General features: G+C 42.2%; 1 protein-coding gene across 19 annotated transcripts in view; it reads left to right on the forward strand.

The window, feature by feature from the left end:
- The window catches only part of MAST4 (microtubule associated serine/threonine kinase family member 4), a 616,403-nt gene that overhangs the window by 380,828 nt on the left and 209,974 nt on the right, over positions 1-25,601 (forward strand). For 2 of the 19 annotated variants that reach the window (XM_086362020.1, XM_086362027.1), the window contains exons 1-2: positions 3,809-6,732; positions 10,688-10,768. The exons of 15 other annotated variants lie outside the window; for them this stretch is intronic. In XM_086362020.1, the coding sequence (XP_086218146.1) occupies positions 6,686-6,732; positions 10,688-10,768 (128 nt within the window). In that variant the 5' untranslated portion in view covers positions 3,809-6,685. Of the gene's footprint in view, positions 1-3,808; positions 6,733-10,687; positions 10,769-21,010; positions 21,073-25,601 lie in introns of those variants that run through there. 2 more of the 19 variants (XM_086362025.1, XM_086362024.1) reach the window with 2 other exon arrangements.

Consider the following 25,601-nt stretch of genomic DNA (forward strand, 5'->3'; position numbering starts at 1 on the left):
TCTCTTTTAAGACTGAATTGCATTCCATTCTATCACCTATCGTATCTGGCTTATCTGTTCATCTGTTGATGGACACCGCCATCTTTCTGCTGCAGACTGGTCTGTATGCTCTGTAGGTCTGCTGCATGGCTGTTTCTTGGGACTCCCCTTTATCGTCATTACCCTCCTCCTGGTAATTCACTACTCCTCTCCATGTACTGTACTTGCCTTGATCTCATGCATTTCTCTTAAGTGGCTTACTTCATTATTTAGATGGAGCATATCCCCTAGTAGTTTCTTGAGAAAAGGTGTACTGGTGGTTAGTTTGATACCTTAAATGTCTTAAAATATCTTTAGCAAACTATGTAGGTGTTGGTTATAAGCCTTCTCTATTAAGAAAGGGTTTCATTTTATTTGGGGAAGGAAGAGGAACAGGAGAGGGCGCAAGAAAGGGAAGAGAGAAAGAGTGGAAGATGCTTCTGCTTTGATCTTTCCTCATCTTGTGCCACTAGGAGGGGTCCTATCTTAGCCGTCTTACTTTTTTAATGTCTTGCCCACAGGAAGCACCTGATATATGTCCTTCAGGGAATGGATACATGGCAGTTCCATAATATCTGGTTTATGAAGTGACAGAGAATCGCTGTGAAATCATTTACTGACTTCTCAAAAAGGTCTTCTTGAAAAGCCAATACTCATATTAAAGATATCACTAAAATTAAAACCTGGTTGGTTCTTCATCCCCATGGTGTATACAACATAAAATTGATTCCTCCTTTAATTTATATTCTATCCTTCATCCTGTTTTGCTAAATGATAAAATCCTTAAGAATCAAGCTTGTATATGATTCATCCTTACATCCCACACAATGCCATGCCTTATATAAATGCTCAATGAATGTTTATGGTGTTACTACAATCAGGCACATGGCCCTCTTTAAAGGCCATTAAATGAGCCAGCCTGTCCCAGCTTCAGAGACTTTACGACTGCTATTCTCTCTGCCTGTGGTACTCTTTTCCTGACTCCTCATGAGCTCGTTCCTTTCCTCCTGCAAATGAAGCTTGTACATCGCCGAGTCCTCCTGGTCCCAACCTGAAAGCAGTGTCTGCTCCCAGAGTTACTGATCATCGTGTCACCTGTGAAGGCCCCTCCACAGTACCCATCCTTATCAGAAATGATCTTAGTTATATCCTTATTCAGTTTCCCCAACTTAAATGGGCTCCATAGATGGGTCTTTCTGTCTCATCCACTCCTACATCTCTCATACCTAGAACAAGGACTGCTGAAAAAAATTTTAAGGTTTATTTTGTATTGAAATGTAGTTGATTTACAATGTTTCAGGTATACAGTAAAGTGATTATAAATGATATCAGCTAATGAGAGAGTGACAATGTTAATAGTGTGGTCTAACTATTATCAGATTATGAGTTGTAAAAGAAGAGATCAGACACACACACACAACTTTTTTGAACATTTCCCTCAACCATGCCCACCTTTTAAGAATATATAAATAATTGAACATTCAGGGAGAGTGATGCTGATTTTCACTCTTGCCTTGGGGTTTTCTATCTTTCTTGTGGAAGCCTTGAGTCTAGAGAGACAAAAACTGAGCAAATATTGGATTGGGGAGATCTGCGCCTTGAATTTCATCTAAGAAGTCAAACCCTTCTGTGTAAATCCCGTCTGCCTGAGTACCTCAGGTCAATGTGCCTGGCTGGATGCATGTGCTGCCCTTTCACTCATGGCCTCGGTGTCACCATGGGGCACATTTACCTGTAGTTTGGGTTGTCTTGTTTGCAGATTTCGATGTCTAGGTTACCACTCCGGTATGCTTGAAGACCCTGGTAATTAGGTCTGTGATCTAGAGACACTTCTAGGATTCTGTTTCTAACATGCCCTTCCCCCTGAAAGCAGAATGGAAGAATTACATACACTTAGGTTAGTAATATTGCTGAGAGAGGAAATATTGACTGAGAAATGAAACAATAAGACTGCTCTTTGTTTTTCCCCCCTAGGCTTAGTGCAATAAAATCAGAAGCAAAATATTTGAAACTGGTTAATGAGGCTGAGGGTCCTGCAAAAACTGATACTTGCTTTTACAGCAGGGTTCCTAGAGTAGCATTGTTGATTTGGGGGGGGGGTAGTTCTTTGTTGTGGGGGCCGTCTAGTGTGTTGCAGGGTGCTCAGCAATATCCCTGATCTCTGCCCAGGTATGACAACCGAAAATGTCTCCAGACATTGCTGGCCCTGGTTGGGAATTATTACTCTAGAGAATACATAGAAGAACCCTGCCTTAAGCCATGCCACTGCTGTTGCTGCTGCTGCTGCTAAGTCGCTTCAGTTGTGTCCGACTCTGTGCGACCCCATAGACGGCCGCCCACCAGGCTCCCCCGTCCCTGGGATTCTCCAGGCAAGAACACTGGAGTGGGTTGCCATTTCCTTCTCCAATGTATGAAAGTGAAAAGTGAAAGTGAAGTTGCTCAGTCATGTCCGACTCTTAGCGACCCCATGGACTGCAGCCTACCAGGCTCCTCCGCCCATGGGATTTTCCAGGCAGTAGTACTGGAGTGGGGTGCCATTGCCTTCTCCGAAGCCATGCCACTGGGTTTGTCCAAATCCGTATTGCCACCATTAATGTGGTTGCACAGTGATCTTCACTCGTAAGATGGGAAGGCTGCTTAACTCCAGCCTCTGTGAATGTCTTCTCAGTGATCCCAAAGTAGTTTAAACCAGTTTCCCCACCTACGTACCTCCTGTCAAAACGCAGCACACTAGGCTTGTGTGACCTTGGTTTTCTCCACACCCGCGTGTGAGCACCTGGTCTCTGATGTGTGCCTTGCAGTCAGTGGGGGCTTTTTGGGTCTTCATGTGATGAATGAACATGTCCCAGTTCTCCAGTCTCTTGAAGACAACTCTCTGAGGTCATGGTTCTGACATGTAAGTTCCAACAATTAAGGCTGCAGGAATCTATAAATATGAGAAAGAAGAGGCCGAGTCTCTTTGGTTGGCGGTTGCAGCTATATAGGGAGGGACATTTATTCAGCTTTCAGGAGATAGGTATTGGAAACCTATGTGAGCTGTTCTTGGCACTGGAGATACACACGACCTACTCACCTTCTTGGCGCCTCCCTGCATAGGGAAAGGCAGACAATCAGTCAATAAGTACCAATAACATCTAATGATGATAAGCAGAGGAGAAAAAGACATCAGGATGATAAGGAAGCACTAGGTGTGGGGAAGGCTTCTCGTTCCAAATAGGCAGGATATCTGGACATCTCAGAGGAAAGAGTTCAGGGAGTGGAAATAGTGCAGAGGCCCTGGGGTAGGAGTGTTCCTGGTACATGTGAAGAACAGCCAGGAATGAGCATGGGAGTTGTAGGAGAGGAGGCCAGGGAGATGGGCCTGTACATGTCACATGGATCATTGCAGTCCTTGTACAAACTCTTCTTCAATTTTTGTTACAGAAAATTTCAGGCATGTGCTAAACAGAACAGTATAATGAACCCCCTATCTACCTATCACCCAGGCCTAATAAATATTTACTCAGGGCCACTTTTTTTTTTGCTTTTCTTCTTCTTCTTTAAAAAAAAAATTTTTTTTTCTGTGTTTATTTGACTGTGTCAGTTCTTGGTTGTAGCATGCAGGCTTACTTGCCCCATAGCATGTAGGATCTTAGTTTTCTGACCAGGAACTGAACCCACATCCTCTGTCTTGGAAGGCGGGTTCTTAACCATTAGACCACCAGGGAAGTTCCTACTTTTCTCTCATATATCTTACTCTCTCTCTCTAGGTTAACCTGAAGCAAAGCGTAGACATTTTATCTGTGAATATTTGGGGGTATATCTCTAGAAGGTGAGAAATTAAAAATGATTGATTCCAATATTATATTTAAAGATAAATTATGAGTATTAACAAATACCCAGTATGTGTGCACATATTTTGGTGTGAGGGGAGTCTATTACAGTAATTGTTTTCTAAATGTTTGATTATATGTTTGGTATTAGACTCCCAAAATGTTTATGTGTTGCATTTAGTCAGTATTTCTCAAGTCTTTTTTAAAGTTGAGATTCTTTTTCCATCTTTTTTTTTTCACTATTGCTTTGAAAATGTTTAAGGGATCAGATCATTTGTTCTGGCTTTCACAGTGTAGCTTATGTTCATCTTTCTATGGTGTTAATATGTTCCCTTGTCACTATGATCCCTGTGAAATGGCATTTTGATGTAGTGGTGCAGTTGTATCCAAGAGTGACATGGCTTTGTTTGATGAGAAGACTTCAGATGTTATATCAAGCAGCACATGGTATCAGGTTATCTCCTAGTGATGTCAGCAGTTACCAGTGATTATGACCTAGATCTGTTGATTTGTTGGGGTTTGAAAAATGGCAGTAATCTCATGTTGTCATTCATTCCATATTTACCACTTGGAATATGTCTATGAAGAGAATCATTTTGCATCTATGAGGTTCTGTTCATAGGGAAAGCAGGATAAGTGCTGAATTTTTCCCCTTTACCAATTTTTAAAATTAATGGGATAGTTTTCTAACATCTTCCAAAGATGACCCTGGCTGATGGGCTGGCTTCCTTCCTTTTTTCCTTCCTCTTCTATCTCCTTGAGCTCATAGTTTCAACCTTTGGATACATTTTAACATATTGCTATTGTCACTCCTATTGATGCTCAGTTGTCCCATTTTTTGGCCAAGTTTGCCAGGTTTTTGGCTTTTACTTGGAATAAGAAGGAAACTAGTGAAGAAGTTTGAGCAGAGGAATGATACATTCTGAAAATGAGCATCTTGGAGTCTGTGTGGCCAACAAAGTGTAGGAGGGTGGCAGGGAGAAAGTAGAGAATTCAGTTAGAAGGAAATGACAGTGACCTGGTCAGGACACAGTATGTCTTGAATCAAGGTGTTTTGGGTGGAAAGAATGGTGAGATTCTGGATATTTTACATTGCAAAAAAGTATCCTGGGTGTAGAATGGGGAGCAAAGTTGATCCTTCCTCTTTTGTATTCCATTGTATTTTCATTATTTCTTGTTGTTTTATGCAAAATGCTACTTACGTTTATTAGTTTACACTTTTAGGTGCCTCCTTGCAGTACTAACCAGTGAGTATTCTCTGTGTGAATATGTTGCCTGTAACAGGGCAGAGGATTGGTGAGTTCTGTGAGCTCACAAAGAAGCAGAAGTAATATTAACAAATGCCCAGAACAAGTTGGCAGATTAGGAGGTAAGGTCCGGGGAAGAGCACGTGGACTTCCTCTCGTCCACGTGCACCTTAGTAGGCTCGTAAACAGATGGTCCTCTAGATGGTACATAGCCGAGCGTAACGTTGTAGAAGTGAGGAGACAAAAGAGGTGGAAGCAGCCCAGAGCCTGAGTGCAGGCTTGGCAAAGTGAGAAGCAGGCTGGATTTCAGCCGTGACTTCCCTTCCTGCCCGGCACCCTTGTGCAGGGCGCAACCTGAACAGCTGCACAGGACAGCCCTACTCTGAAGGCCCCTGGGACAGGAATAAACACACCCGAATCTAATCCCGGTTCTACCACCAACTGTGAGCCCTCAGCTTCCTCATCTGTTAAAAGATGGAGTTTGACTTCATGGCCTTTAAAATGTAACCACTTGAACACAGTTGCTGTGGTGAAACAGCCATGACTTGCTAAAGTAAAATACCCAGACTTGCTAAAGTAAAATCCTGATTTATCCTAGTATTTCTTCTCAACAAACCAATGGTTGCCAATTTGTAAATCATTTTAAATTTTGCATTAGAGGAAGTGAGTGAGATAAATTCTTCATGCACAGCGATGGAGGTACACTTAGTCCCAAGTTATGAATACTGTGAAAAATTGTGCTCCTTGAATAAATACAGGATGAAACTTTCAGGCTTCCAGAATATATGTTCTGTTTCCTTCCTTATTCGTATTTGATTGCTCTTGTTAACGTGCTTAGCACTGCGCTGTTCTTAAAAATCCGTTTTCCAAAATGAAAATACAGGCTCCAATCTCTTGTGTCTCCAGTTGGTATTTTCCCAATTGTAGGGTTTTGCCTGTTCACACAAGTCTTTGCCTCACAGCAGAGTTCAACTTCCCCCAAATTAAGGCAGTTAGTTTATTCCTCTTTCTGATGATTGCCATATATAGAAAAAAAATCTAATTATTTTCATTGGGCAACCGTCCCCCGTGTCTTTCTTGTGGAACATGACTGATTTTGTTAACTCCACCAGGGAAAGAATAAGCAGAACTTCCTGCGGGTGGCCAAATTCTATTCAGGAGCATCCCCAGGAGGCAGGGAATAGTTGAGGTTTGCTGAAATAAACTCTTTTATAAGTATGATGCTGTTGCTTTGTTATTATTTTTTCCAGTCTACATGGTGAAGAGGACTTTTCATTTCACTGAGGTGAAAACTGGGTCTGTGAGAGGAGCGACTTTCTTTGAAAAAAAAAAAAATCAGAAACCAATTACTTGATATGCAGAGCCAAAAGCCTCATTCCCTTAACGAAATCAGTGCGGTGTGCACTGTCGTTAACCTGAGGAAAGCGGCTGACATCTCTTGATTACCGCTGGAGGTGGAAGGACCGAAACTTGCAGGATCCCCCTCCCCCTCGAGAGAAGGTTAGTCCAGCCCTTTCTAGAGGTTCATTTCGGCTCTCTGTCATCGCCGGGACGCTGGCAGGGAATGTGTGTCATGGTTACAATAGAGTGTGGTAACATATAACAACCATGAAAGCCCAGCGGGAAAGACTACAGATTCCGGGGCTGACCTTGGAGTAAGTATTGTCTCTCTTTAATATTTTAATGCTTTCTGCATGGCACTCGCTTTCCTGCGACCAATAGCTCTTTAGCATTTGTTTGTACTGACAGCCTCAGAGCACTGCAGTGTGAGCTGGAAGGAACCTGTCTTAAATGTATGGCATTTGATTTCAGCCTATGTGGAAGCCCCGACCCAGCATTTTGCATTGCAGTCAGAGGAAAAGCTGCTGCATATTTAAAGTTACTAAACCTCAGTGCTGGAAACATCTTAACAGCTCATTGTGAAAGAATGTATCAGCAGGCCGTGGTGTGTCTTTTTTTTTTTTTTTTTTCCTTCTCTCTTACTGTTTGTTTATCCCCATGCTGCCTTGTTCTAAAGAAGGGCCTCTGTCTGGCTTGGATAACAGAAGATATTACAATGGATAAGAGTGCAAGAGAAGGGTTATTTGTCACACTCATTAGATGTGATCCATGCTTTATCTGTGCAGCAGAATATTAATGAACTGTGGTACATTTTGCGTCCTTCTGCAGAGTCTCCAGCCACCTCATGCGGTGTGTTTACCTAGTTGAGCTCTGTGTTTGCTTACCTTTTTTTTTTAAACCCATTAACACATCTGACTTGCCTTCTGATTTGATGCAGCCCCGTAAAATGCCCATATCTAATTTGTGGCGCAGAAGTTAAACATCTGTGATGCAGGAAGTGTCAGCAAATTTTTATTTTAAATCTGTTTGTCAAAGACGCAGAAGCTGTGAGTTAGTCTGTGCTGGCACACTTAAAATAATAAACAGCACAATAGATTTCTGCTAGAAAAATATAAATATGTTGTCTCACTTGCCATACAGGTATAAAATTGCATTTTCATTGAAATCTGCACAACCTTGATCACCTCATTGATGCTGGACTCCTTCCAGGAGGAGACTGCAGGGGAGACCTGTGCCCAGTTCTGAGGAGTCGCTCTTCCCCTTAACCCCTGGAGATGCGTCACACAAGGGAAGCTGTTTCCTAGGTTGATAAATGAATGAAAACATGACATTTCTGAAGCGATTTGAGTACTTTCTCCATCAGTTCTTGCTCTAAAATTACACACTGATTTTTTAACTAACAAGTGCTCACTTAGAAAACTTAGAGGGCTCCTACAACCTTCTTGCTAGACATGGCTTTTTATACAACAGAGATACAAAGAGTATTTGCCCAATGCTACTGATTTGTCCCCATCTCCACCCTGGCATTCAGCCCCCCTCATCTGTGTGGAATATTTTAGTGGCATCCACACTTTTTTCTACTTAATCCTCCTCTCTCTAGCATTCTGGCACTGCACAGCTCAGATGCCTGTGGCTCTGTGTTCCAGGCCCAGAAACTTAGTTTTAACCCCCGACTTCACTGTCACCTTTCGTTCTGGTTGTGCCGCTTCCTTGTTATCCCTTTTGGCTTTGGCACGTATCGTTTCACATTACAGTTTTTCTTTCTTTCGATTTTGATGTCTCATCCACATTAACAGGAGATACTTCAAAGTTACTTTCTAAAGTACAAACTCAGTTGTATCTACTGTTTCATATATAATTTGCAAGGCTGAGCTGTGCCACCAATTTTAGGACGTTGCCAGTGCTGATGATGACACACAGGTCAGCTCAACACAGGGGGTTCCCTGCATTTTGTTTTGGTACCGGGGCCATAACCCCTCAGTCTAGCCTCTACCCTGGTACGTGACACTGTGGATCTGAAATAGCTTATTTTGTACCTGAGGAGCTTGAGGCAGTAGAATAGAGGATCACTCTTCAATGTCATTGACAATGACAATAGAAATTCACTTTGAACATTTTGTTTACCTTGAAATGTAAAACTACTGTTAGGTAGACATAGCTTATTTCATATTCATTCATGGAGAAAGCTAGTTCTGCAGTCTTTGAGTAAATTCAGTTTCTTACCACTGCAGAGAATGGTTATAATGAAAAGTCTTATCACTGATTTTATTAAGGGCACATTTAATGTATATAATTTTATTTATTTGGGGACCTTATAACAGACAAACTGTGCAGAACAGCTTTTGAATGTTCTCTCATGAGACATTTCTGTTTTTCTTCAGGAAAGTTTATTCCATAGATCCTGCAGCATGGACTCTTACACTAGCATATTTTACACTCTGTAGAGGCAATTCAAAATTTTCCCATCTGATTTATCAATAACATGAAGTGTTTCTGATTCCTGTTTCAGAAATCGAAATCCTGGATTGAGACAGCAAATATATTAATATTTCAGAAATTAATGGTTACTAATTTATTCAGAAATTTCTCATATTTAGAGAGCCTATGCATGGCTTTCTGATTTCTGAGAAATTGAGTGTGTTTTTTTCATTCCTTTTTTTTCCCCCCCAATTTTACTGTAGAATTAGGTTCATAGACACTTTATAGCACATATGATAACATGTCTCTGCGTGGAGGCAGAGTGGCTCCATTGTCTTTTCATGCCTATTTTAGGACCAGAAGAAAAAGATAAGGCTGTGCTTAGACTAGATGACAGCTCTATCAGTGGGCACTCAGGAGGGCTTTCCAGTGAGCTGCTAAGTTAGAGTACAGTATGTTGAAGAGCAGCAGAATCTGAATGTGCTCTGAATGTATAAGGAAATCAGTTCCTTAGTCTACTGAGTACTGGCACCAAGCCCAAGCGTGGTTTTAGAAGATATAAAATGTTCCTCCTTTGAAACATTTTATTAAACAAATTGGAGCATTGTGAGCAACAACTGACATTTTGGTTTGCATCAAATACAGCCAAGTCTCAATTATCCACATAATGGGAAGCTAGGATGGCGTTAAGAATTTGGTAAGCCTGAATCTGATGTTAGCCACGGCTGCCACGTCTCTGTTCAGTGAAGAGCACAGCCAGCTTGAATTAGCCAGTGTGCAGCTCAGTTCCAAAAACTCTTTGCCTAAGGTAAGAACATGTACAGTGTAGAGTCATGGACCAAAGGACAGGCAGAAGAATGTTCTTGAAGAAACTCATTGTAATGTAGCAGGAGTTTTCAGGGCTCACTTCAGCTTAAGAGTCGGTACTAGAATACTCAGCTAATTCTTATTTTGGTTTTGCCATGTGAAAGTAATTGGAAATCAACTAGTATTTACTTCATATCTTGATAGATCTCTTGGCAGAATTGTTGCAAGTAAATGAGTTGACTAATTTGTTCCCTTTCCTCTCTAAAAGAGAAGAGCCATGAGGCTAAAGGAAAAAAAAGGTAAAGGGACTCTAAGCTTGGGCCCCCATGCTGAATATTTGAGAATTGGCTGCTGAGGGTGCTTGAGGGCTTGGATGGGTTGATGGGAGTAGGAGTTACAATGGTCCATTGATGGATGAATTTGAAGGAAAAAAAGAAAACCTCTTGGAGAATAAAATACTTTATAACCATATATGAGAAAATTTGAAGTTCCTTATTATGGACATAAGCATAAGAACACATTTTACTATGAGACTTAGACAACATATTGCTGAGTATTTTTCATTAAAACGTGCTTAAAAATATAACTTCCTATATGGAAATATTTGTTGCTTTGTTTTTTTTAAAATGGCAATATTTAACCTGAATTTTCATCTCTGTTCTGGTGACTACTTCTCGATGGTTTTGATACAGACTTACCATTAATTCATACTTGGAAATAGAATACACGCAATATAAAAAAAATCACCGACTTTTCTTTGCAAAAAATCACATGTCAAACATATCTGCCAAGTTGCTCTGCAACAAAAGGCATAAATAAAAATGGCAGCGGCAGTTTTGAGAATGTAAATTTCAGCAGGCACCATTGTGCTTGTTCTCTGCTTTAGAGCTGAGAAGGGGCGCGTGATTAGATGGTTACCTAGCGGTACCGATAGGCATGCCGTGATGATTCTGGCCTAAAGGGAACAAAAGTCCCTTCACTGAGCTATGCTATTTTTACTGCCATCATTTCTCCCACTTGGAATGACATTATTTTAACTTTCAGTCTCACTCCAAGGAGCCTGAGTCCAACCCCGTCCAGCCCAGGCAGTCCCTGTAGTCCTCTCTTCGCATTTCACTTCTGGAGGTAAGCGTGCTCCAGTGCCTGCCTGGGGCTGCTTTGTCTTGCCTTCCCATCCCCCGTATCCCACCATGAGTATCTGGACATTGTGGACCACAATATGCAATAAAGTTTTTTTTTTTTTCCCTTAACTATTGTCTTCATGTTAACATATGAAATGAGGAAACTGGTTGAGCTGTTTACCTGATGACTTTACAGAAGCACTGAGAAAATGTACCTTGCTTATTCCACTGGGCGTATGTTACTCATGTTTCACTTAATGTCCAGTGATTAGCAGTTTGTTTGACTCATGTGTGTATGTTACATGTGGCTTTCCTTAGGAAATGGTCTGCACTGAAAGTCATGAATTTTGATTCATCTTTTATAATAATACTATTTATTACAGTTTCTAGGAAACATTTTCTAATATACATTAGACATTATTTTATGTATGCTATACATTATTTTATGTCATGTTATTTCCAGGACAAAGTACTTGACTTGTCTAAAACCATTAGTATTTTTGAATCTTTAGAATCCTCACGTATATACCCCCACCCTCTTACTCATAGGCTGATATAAATTCATTCTTCTCTTCTCTGGAGAGAAACATCTTCAAGGAACTCTACTTGCATTTTAGCCCAGCTTATCACCAGAGTACATAATAGAAAATGTTGTTAGCATTGTATGTATAGTGCATACAATCTATTAGGATTTCCGTGAATTCAGTGTCTGTGAATAGAATTCGTCTCGCTGGATCTAATCACAACCCAACTTCCCCTTACCCATTTTTTAAAAAGTATATATATAATTTTCTTTCCATGCCGCATGTGGGATCTTAGTTCCCTGACCGGGTATTGAACCTGTGCCTGCTGTATTGGGATCATGAAGTCTTAACCACTGGATCACCAGAGAAGTCCCCCCTGCCACCCATTTTTTTTAATCCTAAAGTAGAAGGTAGAAGCACACTCTCAGTTGATGCAAAGAGTGACTCAAATTATTTTCTATTAATGAATGCTTTTTATTTCTTATATGCAAATGAATGAAAAATTTGCCATGCGTGGCCAGTTCCTTAAAAATACTACTCTTTGTGACCCCATGGACTGTAGTGTGCCAGGCTCCTCCATGGGATTCTCCAGGCAAGAATACTGGAGGGGGTAGCCATTCCCTTCTCCAGGGGATCTTCCTGACCCCGGAATCAAACCCGGGTCTCTTGCATTGTGGGCAGATTCTTTACCTTCTGAGCCACCAGGGAAGACCCATCAGTGGAACAATTTAGTGTGTTTCTCTCATTTTTCTACAATAAGACTGAACCAAAATTTGAAGAATTGACTGCAGAAATGAGTGAAAGACTTTGAACTTCGGTTCTACTCTTCTGCTGATGGGATTATGTTTATTATTGTCAAAGTGACTTTCAATATGAAAGTTTCATATAATAACTTTTATAAAGTATCCCCTGAACATAATAGGTCCTAAAGCATAGGAATGATTTTCTCACAATCCAAAGAATTCCATTGCTCTTGTAATTTGTCTATTTTGATGATCCAACCACAAGTAACTGGACTGTCTTCTGACCTTTTTTTCCCTCAATGTAGCATGCCTTTATTAAATACCCACATGGCCTTTTCCTTCCTAAAAACAATAGGCTACTTGAAATAAAGTTGCTATCAATAGTGGAGGAGAGAAATTCCGAATAAAACACTGTGGTAGTGCAGAGGAGGATGAGGTTCTGAAAACTGATTTTGGAGAGAGACGTAGAGATGTCTTTGGAACTGGTGATATTTGAGCTGGACCATGAAAAACTGGAGGGTTTTAATGAGGAGAGTTAGCAGTGAAGGTCAAAACTAAACAAAGAATAAAACAGCAAGAAGGTAAGAGAGTGTGGCACATTGAAGAAATGGGTTTATGGCAAGAAGATAGGGTGGATGAGGTAGGAAAAAAAGCATGGACTTGTACAGAGATTGATTTGGATTTAAACATTAATTTGGGACTATGCTATGTAAGGTCCTAAATACTCAGCTGAAACGTTTGACTTTCATTTTGCAAGCATTTCAGGGTATTAGAAGATTTTTTCTGAATAAAAAAATGACTGAAAAAATTTACCAATCTCCCAATCTGTTTACCAATCTATTCTTTAAGAATAGATAGGACTTTAGTTAGAAGCTCCAGCGAAGGTGCTGGTATGGTAACAGGTCCTGGATAAGGACAATTGCAGTCAATTAAATTAAAATTTGCAGAGTACTTGATAGTTGACAGAATGCTTTCTATCTCTTTCAATTTAATCCACTTGACACTAGGCAGGAAGGAATATTGCTTCTGTTTACAGATGAAGATGCTAACACATTTAGATATTTAAGTGGCTTAACTAGCCTTGGATTCAAAATGAAGTCTCGAATCTTTCCACTGTAACTAATTGAAGACACGCGCATTGCAATGGGCTCGCTCATATGGGGCTTTAATCGTCCAGTTTACATGGACTTTGTGACCTCCTTTAGTGATTTCTATTTCCCCAGTGCCTTTCTCAATTCATGGGATGTAGTAAGCATTTGCAAAGTGTTTATTAAAGAATGAATGAGTGAACTGGAAATAGAAGGTGTATTGGTTACGGTCCTGCTCACAAATCAACCACCAGACAATTGGTTTAGATAAAATGGAATTGTATTTTTCACTCACAGGCCGAAAGTGTGGGGAGGATCCACTCTACATAGTCATTTAGTAATCCAGAGGGTTCTTCAACACATGGGCTTTAGAGTTGCCCTGCGTATCATTCCAGGTGGTGGAAAACGAAAAGATCACAGGAGATGGTGTGATGCTGGACCTGAGAGTGGCAGGCATTACTCTCACTCCCATTCCGTGCTTGGAATTTGGAGTTCTACTATGCCTAATGACAAGGATGACTGGAAAATACAGCTTCCTTGCATCTAGGAAACAGAGGAAGTGAGTTTGGGAAATAGCAGTCTTTGCCACAGAAGGTGGTGAAAGAAAGGTGATGAAAGAAACACCACAATAAGTGTTCAATAGATAGTTCTGAATGAATTTACACGGAGATTTTTAGCATTAATTGAGCAGAAACCAAGAGAGCAGAGTTGGAGAGGGAGGAAAATTAGTCATGATTGAGTTTAGTTCTGAACACACTGAGTCATCTCTAAGTAGAGATTTCTGGTTGATTGCTTGGAGTTGGCTGTCTCTAATAATGTGCCCCCAGATTATGGTCTAATGTAAATCAGAGTCTGTCTAGTCAAAGCTATGATCTTTCCAGTCGTCATGTATGGATGTGAGAGTTGGACCATAAAGAAAGCTGAGTGCCGAAGAATTGATGCTTTTGAACTGTGGTGTTGGAGAAGACTCTTGAGAGTCCCTTGGACTGCAAGGAGATCCAACCAGTCCATCCTAAAGGAAATCAGTCCCGAATATTCATTGGAGGGACTGATGCTGAAGCTCCAATACTTTGGCCACCTGATGTGAAGAACTGATTCATTGGAAAAGACCCTGATGCTGGGAAAGATTGAAGGCAGGAGGAGAAGGGGAGGACAGAGGATGAGATGGTTGGATGGCATCACCAACTCGATGGACATGAGTTTGAGCAAGCTCCGGGAGTTGGCCTGTCGTGCTGCAGTCCGTGGGGTCTCAAAGAATTGGACACGACAGAGTGACTGAACTGAACTGAGATTTTGGAATCCCTGAGATTCCAAATAGATTCGTGCTGTTACCACAGAAAAGCATTTATTGTATCTGCATAGAATTGTTTTTTCTTCCGCTGATTGTGATGGATCAGATTTCTTCTTTGTTCCTTTTCAATGAGTGGGCGTCGAAGTTCCAGGGAGAGCGTGGTGGTGAGCATTGTCGGTTTCTGTGCCCTTTGGAGGTGCTGACACACACAGCTTCTCAATGCTGCAGTGGAAGATGTTGTTCCTTTCATGGTGAAGCCCCGGAGGCAGGCTACGTTGGGACGGGAGTTAGCGTTAGTCTCCATGGACTTCCTGAAAGTTGCCTGAAAATGAGAGAAGCACAGCTTCTGGGGCAGCTGAACTGCTAACCAAAATGTAAGTTTAGCTGAGTATGTCTTGGGGATGTACCCTTGCGCTGCTGCAGGAGGCTATAGCATGGCACACTTTGGCTCCCTATGCGGGGAAGAATTTTCCAAGACAGCCTCACAGTGTAGAATGGATCCTCTCATCAGACCGTCAGTTTCATGCTGCTGGAAATCTCCCAGAAGGCCACTTAATTGGAAAGATGTAGAACAGAGAATTCAAGCATGTTATTCCCAAAGGCCCTTTCATCTTGAAATGCTGATGCCCTTATTGTCTCACAACAGGGCTGGAGAGAGATGGGCAAATGACACAATTTGTCCACAAGCTTTAAAAAAAAAATGGCCCAAATATCTGTTTATCTATACCAATGTGATAGAAAACATTAAAAAATCCTAAGTGGAATTTATATATGCCTTCACTTTCCCTCTTCTGGGACAACTATAACTGCTCAGAATTTCTGCAATCCCCAAGACTTAGCACATTTACCTTAATTTAGTAGCAGTTGATATAATGAGAACACCAGTGCCTCATGAGTCATGTGAATGTGACCTAGGCCAGCTCATAATCTGGACTGTGATTGTTAGATAGCAAGATTCCAGGATTTCCTCATTTTACATTTTCAGGATCTCTCACGGCACCTGGTAGGCCTCACCCTCAATAGTGACTAGTAAATAGGGGAAGGCTGGCTACCGTAACTCAGGGACCACATTGCTGTCGAAAGGAAAATGTTGTTTTGCATTTTAATTGCACGGTCCAACTTCCGAGTGGAGGGCATCCCTTAGGGCATCTGTTGCACTTCCTACATCCCTCCTGTTTTACTTCTTCCATCCTTCTGTTCACCTCCCCATTTGGTTCCTGGAGTCTCATGGTGGTGGCGGACACACAGCTAAGCTGGAGATGGCAATGGAGTGGCTGTTCCAGTTCTTCTCATCTCTCCAAAATCTCACTCCCTGTTTCAGCTGGGACTGAAGCCACACATGCCCCATGGCTGGTAGGATTCAGTGCTAGTTTCAGAGAAAGCTATTGCCAGTGTGCCATCAACTTCCTGAGGATGAGGATTTTTTCCCGCCACAGATGTATCCACGGACCCTAAAATAGCGCCTGGCATATATAGTAGAGGCGCCATAAATATGTATGGGTGGAATGAATGTTGCTCCCGGGGAATCCAGCCTGTCCTGATGTTTTCACCTGTGCTCACAACAGGGCACACCCTTCCTCTTACGTGTGCTTTGCAATTGGTGCTGACACTTTGAGAGGTGGGGCATGCATTTTGATGATTCCATAAATATTAAATTATAACCTTCAAAATTTAAAAACTGACCAGGTATTAATGATAAATAAAGTAAGGTTCAAGAAGGGAGTAGAAAGGGCTTATTACAGAAAAGTTAACGTCAGAGTCTATTAGTGAACGTGCCTGGCTATGGAGAGGGGCAGAGAAAATGGTCTAGAGGTCACAACAGATGACGTGCTGAAGAGCTAAGTCACTTTGATGAAAGGGAGTTAAATGTAAGCTCTGCGGAATGGAAGCTTGTCTGATTTGCTCCTGCCATCTCCCTGGCACCTGTAAGAGCACTTGTTACAGGGCAGATACTTCATAAAATCAATTTGTGTGAGTGTTAGTGTGAAAGTATTAGTCGCTCAGTCGTGTCTGACTCTTTGCAACCCCATGGACTGTAGCCGCCCAGGCTCCTCTGTCCATGGGATTCTTCAGGCAAGAGTACTAGAGTGGGTTGCCATGCCCTTCTCCGGGGTATCTTCCTGACCCGGGGATCGAACCTGATTCTCCCGTGTTGCAGGCAGATTCTTTATCGTCTGAGCCACCAGGGAAGCCCTAAAATCAATTAGCTTTTGTCATTGAAGGTACTTTGAAGCAGCAAACAAGTTCTAACTGGGGACTTTGGGGGCAGCTTTTTAAAAACAAAAGCCCTCCAGTGAGTTAGTGTTCCCTAGTGGTGTGAGTCTAGTCTAGCCTAGAGCTGGGCCCCTGCTGCCCGTTTCCTATGGGGCTCCTATTCCCCAGTGTGCAGCAGACCCCACCTGGCTGGCTCCCTTCATTCCCATTACCTGACCAGCCCTGGAGGAGTCGGATTTTGGGACCCAGTAGACTAGCAGCATGGTGCCTGATCTTGGCCACTGCTCTCACCACACACAAGATTTGAGACTTCGGGCAAGTCATAAATCATGAACTTCATGGACCTTCATTGTCTTCACCTACCTCACCCAAGAATAAGAATAGTAGCTTATAGGTATTTAGGGGGATATATTTCTATTAGCAAGAACAGGACCTGTGATGGTCCTAAAGGCCATGGGAAGGCCAAGTAGACATACTTTAGCAGAAAAGGGCATCAGGGACAATGGGCACCTAATGCAATTTTGCCAAGAGCTTGTCCGTTTGTCCTGCTGCTGCTAGAAAGGTGGGTAGGTGTCCGCAGCTCCCTGAATCCCCCATCACTCCACTCATTGCCATGGTGAGGGGCAGGCATAATAAGCATTTACTAAATACATGGCAGCATGCTGTGAATATGTCTCCTTTTTCAAATGTCTTCTTTTTAAATTTTTATTGAAATATAATTGATTTATAGTGTGTTAGTTTCAGATATATAGTAAAATGCTTCAGATATATATATATATTCTTTTTTTTTTTAACATTCTCTACCATTATAGGTTATTACAAGATATTGAGTATAGTACTATACTTAATATCTTGTGCTATACTGTAGGTCTTCATTGATTATCTATTTTATATATAGTAGTCTGTATATTTTAATCCCAAACTTCTAATTTATCCCTCTCCCCTGCCTCCCTCTGTTTTCTATGTCTCTGAAGAAAAGGGAACCTGCCTACACTGTTGGTGGGAATATAAATTAGTGTAGCTGCCACAGAGAACAGTATGTGTGTGCCTGTGCGTACTCAGTCGCTCAGTCGTGTCCAACTCTCTGCAGCTTCATGGACTGCAGCCCACCAGGCTCTTCTGCCTGTGGAATTTTCCTGGCAAGAATACTGGAGAGGGGTACCATTTCCTCTCCAGAGGATCTTCCCGACCCAGTGACCTAACCTGTGTCTCTTGTGTCTCCTGCATTGACAGGCAGATTCCTTATCACTAGTGCCACCTGAGAAGCCTGGAGAACAGTATGGAGGTTCTTTTAAAAAATTATAAATAGAACTACCGTATGATCTAGCAATCCCACTCCTGGACATATATCAGGAGAAAAACGTAATGTGAAAAGATACACGCGCCCCAGTGTTCAGAAGCAGCACTGTTTACAATAGCCAATGTATGGAAGCAACCTAAGTGTCCGTCAGTAGATGAATGGATGAAGAAGATGTGGTACATATGTGGAATGGAATATTACTCAGCTATAAAAAGGATGAATCAATACCATCTGCAGCAACATGGATAGACCTAGAGATTTTCATACCAAGTGAAATAAGTGAGGCAGAGAAAGACAAATATCATATGATATCGCTAATTGGTAGAATCTAAAGTAGGATACAAACGGACTTATTTGTGTCTCCTTTTCAAGGGACACCTGTAAGTGTGGGGAAGTCACCTGACTGATAAAGCCGTTTAGTTTCACTGAGTTTGTAGGATGAGTGGGACCATTTGTCTTTTGCATTGTTTCTTCTATGTCTGCCCCCCCACCCCCCGCCACTTCACTTTGTGAAGAATATTGAAAAAAAAAAAAAATCTGAAGAAGCTGGTACCAGATGGCAATTTTTTCATAGTCTGCAGACACCAGTTCCAGTGCTTTTGTGAATGTGATGGTTTAATGAACTGCCTTATGCATCCTGAGTTTTGTTTCTGAATTGCTGTGTAGGCCCAGGTCTGTTTAGTACCGGCACTGTGTGGAATGGCTCTGCGAAGCTGAGACGAGCATGACTGAACACTTGGCTGGCCCTGTAGGTGCGGTCCGGGCAGACGTCGGAAGGTTGGCGGGGGAGGCGTGGACAGGCCAGGTAGTGCTTCACTCGGCTACTGTGGTTTCTGCAGGTGCTGGCAACTGGCAGCTTCTGTCTCCTGTAAGAAGGGAGAATGAGAGGGTGTGTGTGGTGGTCCAGTGAGGGGTGGGGAGGGGGCAGAGAGTAGACCGCAATGGGGAAGGGGGATGGAGTAAACTTATTGCAGTTACCGGGCCTGGGGCGTGAGGTTTTAGGAGGTCAGATGGCAAACAGAGCTTTCACATCCCTCTGGGTCCCGGGAACATGTTATCCTCTCAAAGCCTTTGCTCCTGCAGGCCTAGGTGCCCCTGTGGCCAGGCCATGAGAGCCGTTCAGGGGCCTTGGTTTCTGACATAATGATTCTCCTTTTTTCTTATGCGTTCACTTTTTCATGCTAACTTTTCTCTTTGGCTTACTGCTTTGAGCAGGAGGCTCAAATCGCTTAAATATCTGCATGTGGGGTGGCTTAGTTTCACTGAGAGCTTGCTACCTGCCCGGGGCTATTCTTAGTGCTCCCCTATTAACTCCTGTAGTCCTCACAGCAGGCCTGTGAGGCCAGGAAGACAGTTTGACAGAAGTGAAAACTGAGACTCAGAGAAACAAACTTATCTGTAGTGACCACACATCTCGGTCTGCCTAGGTGCCGTTCGGTTGATGCCTGCTGTCCCGTTGTCATTAGTAAAAGGGCCCCCCTTTCACTTTCACACCCCCCAAGTTTGAATAGTAAATTACACCCACAATGTCTGGAAAGTGGCTTGATCCTGTTAAAATTCAGGCCTCTGGGGGAAGAGCCCTCACTCTTATTCTGTGGCATAAAGTCTAAGTGTCTACACTTGAACACACTTCAGTTCCTAGTCATTTCAAGTTTTGCATTCCGAACAGAATATGATATTTACAGGGAGGTGATTTTGTTGCTCTGTCTGAACCTCAGGGCTTCCCTGGTGGCTCAGATGGTAAAAAAAAAAAAAAAAAAAAAAATCTGCCTGCAATGCAGGAGACCTGGGTTTGATCCCTGGGTAGGGAAGATCCCCTGGAAAAGGGAATGGCTACCCACTCCAGTGTTCTTGCCTGGAGAATGCCATGGATAGAGGAGCCTGGCTGGCCTAAAGTCTGTAGGGTTGCAAAGAGTCAGACAAGACTGGGCAACTAACGTGGGCTTCCCTGGTGTTTTGGGTCACCATACAAGTGAATTTTTTAGTCCTCTGTTGAGAGTGTGGTTGTGGGGCTGGGGAACGTGTTTTGAATTGTGGTGCCCTATATTTCTCTTTTCAAAAAAGTTTTATTTTAGACAGAGCCCAAGTGACACAATGAAGGTTAAATTGCTTTCATTTGGAAATCAGGCCATAGGCCCCCGAGGCACTCATTGCTGCTGCTGCTCTATCCTCAGCAGTCTGTACCCAGTTTTCTCGGCCAGGGCTGGCTTGCTGCAGCCCTGGGCTGAGAGTGTGTCCACGTTGCTGTGATGGTCTCACACTTTTTGAGCCCTATTTGAAGACCTGCCTCTTCAGGCCTGAAGTAGGAGCTCCACCTAAAGTGCAAGGAGCCTGGAAACTTCCTTTGTACCACCCACACTGAGAGACTCATTTGGCTTTCATCAATCAGGAGTATTTATTGTTACATAGTTTTTCTGTACCAAATATTGTGTCTTCACTTAACCAAATTTTGATTTTTGGTTCTGGAATATCTTAAAATTATTCAATGTAACGTTTAGCAGTTATCTCTCAGTTATTAGATCATCTAATGAAAAAAAATACTTTGCTGTGTGTATGTGGGGTAGGGTGGCATGGGGTTCTACCGTATATTCCATTTTGTTACTGCATCGCTTTGAGACTAGGAAAAAACATCTCACATCACTTAAAAAACTTATTCCTACACTTAAAATGTGGCTACAGCCATTAACACCCACCCTATTGAAAAGAGAATTAAGTTGTGATATTCTTTGAAAGTAAAAGATGGCAATGAGAATGTGAAGCTCAGAGGTGTCTGAGCAGAGGAGTGATACAAATGCAGAATTTAAGACAAAAAATTATCAAGTTTCTCCAGCAGTAACATGGGGATAATAATACCTCTTGGAGGTGTTATAAGAATTAATTAGATGCCATTTGTGAAGAGTTCCAACCTGAGCATTCTGTTTTATTATTATTATTAGCTTCGTATTGTTCTTGGAAGCCCAGCATTCAAAATGATCTGCAAAACCCGACCTTTGTTATCAAGGATGTTGCATATGCTAATGGAACGTGCCGATGGTGAGATATTATGAAAATGGGACAGCTGTCCTCATGATCTCAGGTGAAGAGGAAATGAGCTAAATTTCATGGACTGTATGCTTTTCTACTACTATTTCCATGACAGTATGCTCAGGTGAGCTCTTCCTGGATCCATTTAATGAAACAGTATGGGGATACTCCAAAGCGAGAGAACATTCATTTTCCTGCAGTGGTACTGGAATTGTTTTTCTTCTCCTCTTCATGTAAAATATCAGCTTGGCTCTAAAGTTCAGAGTCAGAAGTCATATCCCTGGATTTCTAAGCAGCCTCCTAACTTATATCCCCTCCCCAATCCCCCACCCACCCATCCTCACTTCTGTTCACCGCCTGCCCTCCTGTGCTCATTCTTGGTCCAGAGCTCAAAGTGGTCTTTGCTGTGTCCGCCCTTCCACTGCTCAGAGCCTGCCCATGGCTGCCCTGCCATGCTCCATGACCCCTTCCTGCTGTCTCTCACTCCTTTCCTTCTGGTCACATTGGATTCTGATTTTTCTTGACCACTCCAAGAATGTTTGTGTCACAACCTTATTGTCTCCTGTTCCTGAAATACTCTCACGTACCCTTTCACTTAAAAAAAACTCCAAATCTAGAAAAAAAGTTGAAAGAATAGTACAGTCAACACCCATGTTCACCTTAATTCACTGATTAACACTTTCCACATTTGCTTTATCTTCCTGCCTTTTTCCTTTTTAGCTCGTATAAATATTAAATGACTGTTTTTGTTTGTTTGTTCATTGAACCATTTCAGAGTAATTTGCAAACATTCAGACATTTCACCCCAAAATACTCCAACATTTATCTCCTGAGGACATGTGCTTTCTCCTTCATAACCGTAACATCATTACATCATTATTATACTCCCAAGTTGAACCTGATTACAGTAATATCTGATATGCAGTCCATCTCAAATTTCTCCAATGATCCCCCCCAAAGTTCTTTAGAGTTGCATTTTTAAACTCCAGAATCTAGTTTAAAATTACATGTTTCATTTAGTTGCCATGTCTCTTTAGTCTCCTTTAGAACAGTTTAGTTTTTTCTTTCATCTTTTCATAACATTGACATTTATCAGGAATATAGGACAACTGTTTTGTTGACTATCCCACAATCTCAATTTATCTGATGGTTTCTTGGTCATTAGATTCGGGTTAAACATACTTGAGAAAACCAGGTGAAGATGTCTTACTCATAGCATCATACTGCAAAGCCCCAAATCTCGTGCCTGCCAAACTTTTCCCTTGCAGTTTTATGCTTTTGCTTTATTAAGTAATCTCCGGAGCACCGTTTTGAGATAATATGAATATCTCAACAAAATTTTACCCAGTGGTTTTTGCATTCATTGGTGACCTGGCTTGAATCAGTTATTTTGTTGCTATTTGTCAAGTGGCAGTTTTCTAATTCTGTTACTAGCTAGTGTTTTTCTGTTACAGAAGAAATTTTCCTCCTTTCTCCCCATTTTTAGGAATGTTAGTATTGATTCATGCATATTTTTAAAGAATAAAATAGATAACCTGTATTTGGTGTATAAGGATCCGTGACCAGTATTCCTCTTTTTGTTGATCACGTTGTCCCAAAATCCATCAGTGGGAGGTCTTTCCAGCTGACTCCTGGGTCCTTAAGACATGATCTTACTGGTTTTTGAGCACTGCATTTTCTGGCACATCAAGTTATTCTAGCTGATCAGGACAGCTAGAGGAGACTCTCCCTCCTGTTCCTCAGTCATCTGATCTCTTTCACTCAGTGTCCGAACTAAATGTCACTGCAGCAGAGAGGCCTTCCCTGCCCCTCTAGGAGAAGTGTGTCCCCTACCCCCAATCCAAACCTGCTTCCTGATGTTTCCTTTGGTGTGTGCTAGTTGCTCAGTTGTGTCCAACTCTTTGTGATGCGGTAGACTGCAGCCCGCCAGGCTCCTCTGTCCATGGGATTCTCCAGGCAAGAATACTGGAGTGGGTTGCCGTTTCCTTCTCTAGGGGATCTTCTCAACCCAGGGATCGAACCCAGGTCTCCCACATGGCAGGCAGATTCTTCATGGTCTGAGCCACTGGGGAAGCATATCCCCATTCAATATTTGTTTGTTTACTTGTAGTTTATTTTCCCAACTAGCACGAAATTTTTAAATTGACAACGATTCACCTGTTTTGCTCATGACTGGGTCCCTAGTATCTGGCCCATAGTGTGTCCTCAGCAAATAGCTGTAGAAAAAATTGAGTGAGTGGATTTACCACCCCATCTTAAGGTTTCGTCAAGCTCTTCCAGATTAGCTGCTGCCTTTCTTTCCTTTGCATTGAGATGAATCCGGTTGCGTGGAGTTCACGCTCATTTGTCCGGCATATATGGCAGTTTTACTTCTAGCCATTCTCCTGCCTTTGTGTTCAGGTGACAGTTCGGAACAGTTTTCGCTGACAGTGCATCACGTGACCCTCGGTGCGAGGCCCTTGGCTGTAACAGTGGAAGCATCTGCCATGCAGTTCCTCCTTCCCCAGCTTCTCTGATCAGGCAATCTGGGTACTTCAGAAATAAAAAATGAAACACTTGACACTCTGTTAGAATTTTTACATGGGCTCCAATGCTGGGAACTAAAAATTAAGTAGAATAAGGGCTTTATTTTCTATATGAACAAATAACACCTTAAAAACCGTCATGGAGTATAAGAGTTGTTCTTAGCCTCCAAGGATTTCAGTGCTAGTTGTGTTGATGAGAATTAAGAATAGAATATGGAAGTTTTCAACTATTATCTCCTCAAGTATTTTATCATGCCCTTTCCTTTTGTCTTCTCCTTCTGGGATGCCTGTGATTTGAATGGCGGGTTGTTTAACATTGTCCCAGGGGTCTCTAAGGCAATCCTGTTGCTGGCATGTACCCTGAGGAAACCAGAATTGAAAGAGACACATGTACCCCAATGTTCATTACAGCACTATTTACAATAGCTAGGACATGGAAGCAACCTAGGTGTCCATCAGCAGATGAATGGACAAAGAAGTTGTGGTACACATCCATTACGGAATATTACTCAGCTATAAAAAAAAAAAAAAAAAATGTACTTGAGTCAGTTCTGATGAGGAAGATGAACCTGGAGTCTATTATAGAGAGTGAAGTAAGTCAGAAAGAGAAAGACAAACACTGAATATTAACACATATATATGGGATTTAGAAAGACAGTACCAATGATCCTATGTGCGGGGCAGCAAACACAGATGTAAAGAACAGACTTTTGCACTCAGTGGGAGAAGGTTCAGTTCAGTTCAGTTCAGTCGCTCAGTCATGTCCAACTCTTTACAACCCCATGAACTGCAGCATGCCAGGCCTCCCTGTCCATCACCAACTCCCAGAGTCCACCCAAACCCATGTCCATTGAGTCAGCGATGCCATCCAACCATCTCATTCTCTGTCATCCCCTTCTCCTGCCCTCAATCTTTCCCAGCATCAGGGTCTTTTCCAATGAGTCAGCTCTTCGCATCAGGTGGCCAAAGTATTGGAGTTTCAGCTTCAACATAAGTCCTTCCAATGAACACCCAGGACTGATCTCCTTTAGGATGGACTGGTTGGATCTCCTTGCAGTCCAAGGGACTCTCAAGAGTCTTCTCCAACATCACAGTTCAAAAACATCAATTCTTACGGCACTCAGCTTTCTTTATAGTCCAACTCTCCCATCCATATGTGACTACTGGAAAAACCATAGCCTTGACTAGACAGACCTTTGTTGGCAAAGGGAGAAGGTTAGGGTGGGGTGAATTGAGAGAATAGCATTGAAACATGTACATTACCTTATGTAAAATAGATGGCCAGTGCAAGTTTGATGCATGAAGCAGGGCACCCAAAGCCAGTGCTCTGGGACAACCCAGAGGGATGGGGCGGGGAGGAAGGTGGAAGGGGGATTCAGGATGGGAGGATACATGTGTACCTGTGACAAATTCATATTGATGTATGCCAAAAGCCATCACAGTATTGTAAAGTAATTATCCTCCCATTAAAATTAATTAATTTTAAATAAATAAATGAAAGAATATGTGGCAAGAATTGTACTTTAACACTGAATGTATTTGATGGGTGGAGAGGCCTGAATGGTGGCCCCAAAGATATCGGATCCTAATCCCTGGAACCAACAAATGTTATCTAATTTCGAAAAAGAGCCTTGGCAGCTGTGGTTCATTTTAATGATTTTGAGATCAAGAGATCATGCTGGATTATCCTATGGGCCATAAATCCTATCAACAAATGTACTAAGAGGGAGGTTTGACACACAGAGAAACTGGAAGAGGCAAGGAACAGGTTCTCCCCGGTACCTCCCGAGGGAGCATGGTCTGTTGATACCTTGATTGGGGCCAATTGATACTGATTTTTGGATTTCTGACTACAAGAACTATGAGAGAATCCATTTCTACTCTTTAAGATGACCAAGTCTGTGTTAATGGGACAGCAGCCATAGAAGCCAAAGAGAACTGTAAACTATATTCTCCCACCTTTATTGTGATCCTCAAATGACCTCAAATGACCCTGTACATGGGCCCCTTTACCTCTGTTTCATAGAAGAAGGACCAAGGGCTGAAGGGGTCATATGACTCAAACCAGCTTTTCTGAGTCTTAATCCAGTGCTCCGTTCACTCCCAGCACCCTGCCTCCTCCTAGGAA

The sequence above is a fragment of the Bos grunniens genome, chromosome 20, assembly GCF_055505025.1.
Source record: "Bos grunniens cultivar Pamir isolate PY7600 chromosome 20, Bosgru_T2T1.0, whole genome shotgun sequence".
Taxonomy (NCBI): domain Eukaryota; kingdom Metazoa; phylum Chordata; class Mammalia; order Artiodactyla; family Bovidae; genus Bos; species Bos grunniens.